The sequence below is a fragment of the Lonchura striata genome, chromosome 1 (genome assembly GCF_050655825.1).
Source record: "Lonchura striata isolate lonStrDom1 chromosome 1, ASM5065582v1, whole genome shotgun sequence".
Taxonomy (NCBI): domain Eukaryota; kingdom Metazoa; phylum Chordata; class Aves; order Passeriformes; family Estrildidae; genus Lonchura; species Lonchura striata.
In genome coordinates, this window is record NC_140703.1 from 20,713,745 (window position 1) to 20,719,827 (window position 6,083).

The 6,083-nt window shown below is 43.1% G+C and overlaps 1 protein-coding gene across 4 annotated transcripts in view; it reads left to right on the forward strand.

Annotated features, from left to right (window-relative positions):
* URB1 (URB1 ribosome biogenesis factor) overlaps positions 1–5,680 on the forward strand; it is a 44,684-nt gene extending 39,004 nt beyond the window's left edge. For 3 of the 4 annotated variants that reach the window (XM_021548579.4, XM_085571508.1, XM_021548581.4), the window contains 7 exons: positions 19–125; positions 659–802; positions 1,429–1,538; positions 2,136–2,312; positions 2,641–2,882; positions 3,880–4,479; positions 5,068–5,680. In XM_021548579.4, the coding sequence (XP_021404254.3) occupies positions 19–125; positions 659–802; positions 1,429–1,538; positions 2,136–2,312; positions 2,641–2,882; positions 3,880–4,479; positions 5,068–5,279 (1,592 nt within the window). In that variant the 3' untranslated portion in view covers positions 5,280–5,680. Of the gene's footprint in view, positions 1–18; positions 126–658; positions 803–1,428; positions 1,539–2,135; positions 2,313–2,640; positions 2,883–3,657; positions 3,678–3,879; positions 4,480–5,067 lie in introns of those variants that run through there. The other variant, XM_085571516.1, reaches the window with a different exon arrangement.
* The last annotated feature ends 403 nt before the right edge of the window (positions 5,681–6,083 follow it).

Consider the following 6,083-nt stretch of genomic DNA (forward strand, 5'->3'; position numbering starts at 1 on the left):
AGCTTTTTCTCTTTACAGAGGAGCACATGTACATAAAGGTAAACAGATTCCTTTTGTCACACCAGTATTTGGACCTGAGGAAGGTACCGGGTTTTTTCCAGCTTTTCTACAGTTTTGATTTTGAGGTAAGAGTCTCATTTTAGGTATCCAGTAATTCTTCAGGAACATATTGAAAACAGCTGTAAAAATACAATGAAACCTCATTCTCCCATAGGTAGTTAATTAGAAGCATCTTTCATATGTTTCATATTGGAATTAAAAATGTTATTTCCATGGGGTTTTTGTTGTTTTCTTAATACTAATGCACAATGAGTTGTGCTGTGTATGCTCTGTGAGCACAAGAAACAGAATATTCTGCCCTGGCTAGCTACAATTCCTATTTGAGTTTAGATTAGTAACTTTGAGTTCAACTGAAGTATTTTAGAAACAGCAACTTCTAAAATTCCATTTCCAGTGCATGTTTGGGCTGCAGACTGACTGTTCCCAGTGGCTGTTAGTGGTTACATTTGATAGGAGTGGATATGGAGAAGTCCAGAACAAGCTGTGACAAGTCCTGAGCTGGCACTCAGAGGGAACCAGGGTTTTGTGCTCTTAGGAGCAGTTATTCTTTGGAAATATCTACATGTCTGATAGTGGTATTTTTCTTTGTGGCTTCCAGTACAAAACAGAGCGTGAGTGGATCCTCAGATTTCTTGGGGAAGGGCTGCGTGACAAACATTGCTATGAGCTTTATGACTACCAGAGGATTTTCCAGATCATTCTTTCCTTTTTCAACAGTCCTTTGTGTGATGAGGACTCCCAGGTAAGAATTTGAAAAGAAAGTTCCAAAAAACCCCAAACCACAGAAGCTTGCATGGCTTTGAGATCTCAAGTACCAAACAGAAAGAAACAGCTGACTCTGCCTTGGTCCGCTTGAAAATCTGTAACTTGTTGGTTTTGTGTATGTGTGTGGGGGGAAATAATTGCTTGTGTCTAAACCAGTCCCATCTTTATCCCCTGAAACCAGAACAGGTTCCTGCCATCATGGAGCCTCACATGGGTGCTGTGGTTTTGCTTCTGCAATCAGGGCCTTTTCTTTTTGGGGTCTCTATTCCCCAGCCAGCACATTTGTTACCTGAATAGTGCTTCAGCAGGAGGGAAACTCACATGCCAGGAGCTCTCAGGTTTGGGAACATCCACCCTGAGTATTTCAAGTATCAAAACCTTGGACAAAAAGAGAAAATTGTCTTGCTACCTGAATACTTCTTGTAAGAGCAGCACCGGTAGTATGAAGCGTTGAAGGGAGAATGTCTTTCCTTCTCTGGAGCTCCTGAGAACAGGTGGTGTTCATTTTACCTGGAAGTTGATCAGATACCAGCCAAATTGCTGATTTTAAATTAGATAATTAGATCTTGGGTGTAAAAGAACAAGTTGCATTTTCTGTTTCAGAGTTGTATTCTGGAGATATTACAAAGTGCTGCCTGTGTCACCAGAGCTGCCTTTGAGCTGATACAGGATCACAGCCTCCTCACGTGGGTTCTGCACAGCTTAGAGAAAAGGTAACCAGAGAAGTACAGGAGAAATGGGAACAATTTTTCTGTCCACAGTAGAATCCTGTGGCTGAGGATGAAAGCAAGGGTGACAGACATGGAGACAGGGGCACCGAGGGCTGCCCTGGCAGAACTTGCGGAACTCTAAGGTGTCTCTTGTGTTTTTGAAAACAGAATCAAGATGCTTTCAGGTTGTGTTACAAGGGATGATGGTGGGGAGGCTTTGTGATTTTGAAATCACTTCCTTGAAAAAGCAAAATGACACCTTGTGCTGGTGTCTTTACCTTTTAAATTTCAAGCACTCTCAGTTCCCATCCTGTCACAGGACCTGTTGCACAGGAACTGGCACAGTAATGGATTTGAGCTGTTTAGAACATTTATCTTCCCCTTGCCTCTCCGTCACAAAAAATCTCTTCTGCTAACATAGAGTGCCCTGACAGGTTCAGGCAAGTGCACCAAAAGTGCACTCGAATATGGTCTCCTCTAGGAGATGGACCAGCTGCTGGTGAGGATCTGCCTTTCAAATGTAGTTTTCTTTTTTCCTTTTATTTTTCTTTTATTTTCTTTATTGTTTTGTTTTGTTTTTCATTTTGTTTTGTTTTTCAGGTTTCTGGAGAACAAGGTGATAAATAAAATTATTTCTTTACTCCATACTCTATGGCTAACAAATTTAGGAGACAAGAGAGAAGACAAGAATCAATCCCAGGAGAATAGGAAACTTCTTCCTATTCAGCTTGTAAATGAATTTTTGTGTGTTTTGGTCACATTAACCAAACATATTCGGTAAGTCCTTTTGTTTTGTTTTTTTTTTTTTAGTTGGTTTGCATTTCATCATCTGTCCAGTTTGAACGTTATTAAGGCCAGGAGGCTTTCTTTATCTCTGCTAGATGGATGGCTTTTTTCACCTTTAGTTTGTGTGTTGAGTAGTGAATTTGGATGGGATTTCTTTGACAGGAGGATTTAGGTGTCTGAATACATTGGGAATAAAGTAAAATGTGATGCACAGTTGCTGTCAAGTCCTTTGTCCCTAATTCCTGGCCATTCTGACACTAGGGATTAAGAGCTGTAGTGATGGATTTGCATGCATGGCACTTGTGTTTTCCTTTACCAGGACTAATGGAGATCTGGCCAAGCTGAGTGAGTTGTTCAGCACCCTCAGCTCTGTGCTGGAATACCGTGCTGTTGTTGTGGAGGCTTTTAGGGAGAGGAGGCGTTTCACGGTCAACGACAGCATCCTCTCCAGCAGGGAGCTGCTGCTGCTGCTACACAAGTGGAGCCTTGTCAGCCAAGACCTGCAGCTGCAGGAGGACCTGCAGGCCCTGGCTCAGAAGGACCAAAAGAAAGAATTGCTCAGTAAGTGCTGAAATACTTCAAGGAAGGTGTATTTTGTTGCAGCTGTTGCAGGCCAGCAGTTCAAATGAGGCAAACTTCTCTGGAAGTAGTACTAATACCTGCTGTCAGACTGATGGACCTTGAGGGAGGAGGAAAGGAAATAGAAAGGCATTATTCAGATCTTCCTTGTGGTGACTTTGAACCTTAACACAATTTGGAAGCTTTGGAGAAACAATGTTTATGAAGGGAAAAAGCTTTCAAATGAAACTTAGTGGCAAATCTTGAGTCAGGCTTCGAAAAAGGGTATTTTTAATGAATCTTAAGAGAAGAAGCAGTGCCTGGAGGCTTTGTGCTCAAAGCTGTGAATGGGGATCTGAAAGAGATGTTTAAGTAAAAACAATAAGTAAAGCAGGCAAAAGTTAATAGTTGGTGTCTCTTGTTGTCACCAGTTTTAAAGAAAGGAAAAAAACCCAGGACTTGTGTGACTTCTCTTGTTCTCTTTGTGAACAAAAAGTGCAAGGAACTTGGGAGTGGGAGGTCTTAAAACAGCGCTGGTTTCCTGCAGCAGCAGCTGCTTTTGGTGCACATTAAAGCTTCTGTAGGTTTGTTTAAATGTTCTGCATCAGTTAAGAAAGTGTCATGTATTTAGGGATTCTGTAAAAGCTTTAGCTTTTCTAAAGTTTTTTCGCCCTTTAAAACTCCTCAGAAAGATGTGAAGAGGGTTTGTGGAGTGATGTAACTTAGTGCATGTGTGGATTGTGTTGCTCCAGGCTTCAGGAGTTTCTCTCATCCCCAGGCTGAGCGGTCCAGTTTGGAACAAGGTTCCAGCCTGGTATCCCTGGGAGCTCCCGGAGCCCCTTTGAACAGTGCAGGCTCCATGAAGCTACTAAACAAGGCTGGAACTTGCCATTTTAACAACTGAATCTACACAGGAGAGCACCTTGCTTGCACAATTTTGTTCTAGGAAAATCCTTTGGAGTATCTGATGTTTGTTTTGATGGTGGTTATCTTCTTACAGAAAATATTAAAGACAAGAACAAACATCAAGCCTCATCTTGTGTGTATCATCACACTCGGAAAAAGAATGGGAGGGAAGAAGATGACACTGCTGCAGACGTGGAAGTGTCTGAGCTGGAGAAATGCAGAGAACATCTGAATTCCATATTTGCCCACTGGGACCCTGTTTTTCCAGTACCACCCTCCACACAGGGAGGGGAGACCCTCAGAGCTGGTGAACGGGGGGGTGAGGCAGTGGCTGTCACCTGTGCATCCATTCACGTTGTCACTAAGTGGCTGGTGAGGTCCCTGACTGGGCAGAGTTCCCTGAGGGAGCAGGATGTGTCACCAGTGCTGAGGTGGCTGCGGAACTGTGTCCTACCACACCCGGCGGCTGTGCGCGAGATGCTCAGGGATGAGGCACTGAGGAACAGCCTCTTCAAGCTTTACACCCGGCTTTGCCAGGAGAGCAGCACCTCAGCTGGGCTCTCCAGGCAGCTCGGTGGGCTCAGTTCCATCATGCTGCAGCTGATGGAAGAGCAGGGCTTGACCAGCAGCTTCCATGAGCTTGTGAAATCTCTTTGTCTATCAGCAATAGTGGAAGAGGATGCGGACAAGACAGGTGACTTGTCTTGTTCTTATCACTCATGTTACGAGGCAGTGGTGGGGGAAACTAGGAGATTCCATGGCTTTTAAAATCCATTAAATCAGCTCTCCCATATCCACCCAGGCTTGTGGCTTCCCAAAGCAGAAGCTGTGTCTTTGGCAGGATGGGGGCAAGGGTGGGCAGCACAGAGCATGGTCACACTGTGAGGTTTTCTGACACTACAACACTCCCTCTAAGAAACTTCCCTTTCGGGGATTAAAATGGAATAAAAGGTGTAAAAGATATATAAATCCAAGAGGGGGAATAGTTTGCAAAAACCCAGCTTCACGTGGGCCTGGATGCTGTTCCCTATTACTGGTCAGTGGGAGCATCTGACATGTCAGATTTCCAGCTGCTTTATTTAACAGGAAACAGGTTTGTTCCTTCTTGTGAGTAGGATCATTGGCTTTGCATGCACAAAGCCACTCCAGATTTTCCAGCTAGGAAAAGTTAGGGGACTCTTTTAAAGCATAGTCCTGGAGGTACCAAGCAGCTTGGCTTGGTAATCCTGTGGGGAAATAGAAACATATCTGTTCTGATTTTTCTCTCCTCTTTCTTCCGCAGCTGTTTCTGTATTCCTGACTTCCATTTACATTGGAGACATGTGGCTTGGAGCACAGGAGCCGGATATGTTACTTACCCATGTCAGATTGATCTGCACTAGTGGAGATTATGAATTACAGGATGACTCAGACACTTGGAAACAAGGGGAAGAAACTGTTATGTCTCTTTGCAAAAAAATTTGGCTCCATCAGGGCATTAATTCAGGGGACTAACACTTCACCTTTAACATTTTTCTGTGTTCCGTCCTCATCACTGTGAGCTGTGAGAGCCTCCTGAGCTGTTCTCATATAGACCTACTTGGTCAAAAAAATCCGTATTTTATTACTGGGTTCAAACTCGGGGAAGATTTGATTCAATGTCTCTCAGTGGGACATGAAAGCTTCAATTTGCCTTTTCTTGAACAGATTGAGGGAGAATATGTAATGTTATTACAATTATGTAATTTTTATTGCAGGCATTTTTGTATTTTTGAAGAACCAGAAAGACTTTTTGTGCCTGTGTGTGCCCTTAATATCCATGCTCTCTCTAATACAGGATGGGAAAAAATGGCTGCAGAGCTTCCTACACTGGGATGTAATGCAAAGAACCAGGAGACAGAGGTTTAGTCACCATGATTTACTGTTTCTTGGAGAGCCTGCTTGATTTCATGATACCAAAACCAGTATGAATAGAATACAGGACAGTTTTCTTGGGTTTAAAAAGTTTTAATGGCTTTTAAAGACATTTATGTCAGACCTGGTTTATTTTTATTACCCTTTTCCTAAATAAAAAATAAATAAATAAAAAAAACCCAAAAAACCAAAAAACCAACAAACAAAAAAAACCAAACACCCCAACAAAACAAAAAACCCCCCAAAAAAGCCCTGATCCATGTCGCTGCTGCTGCAATGTGTGACAAAAACCCATCTCCCCCATTTTCGTCTCCTCCCCAAACCCGCGTCTTTCCTGTCCTGTCCCTACCCTGCTGCTCCGTTCTGTTCCCCTTCTCTCCCTCCTCTGTGCACTGTTCCTTTTCC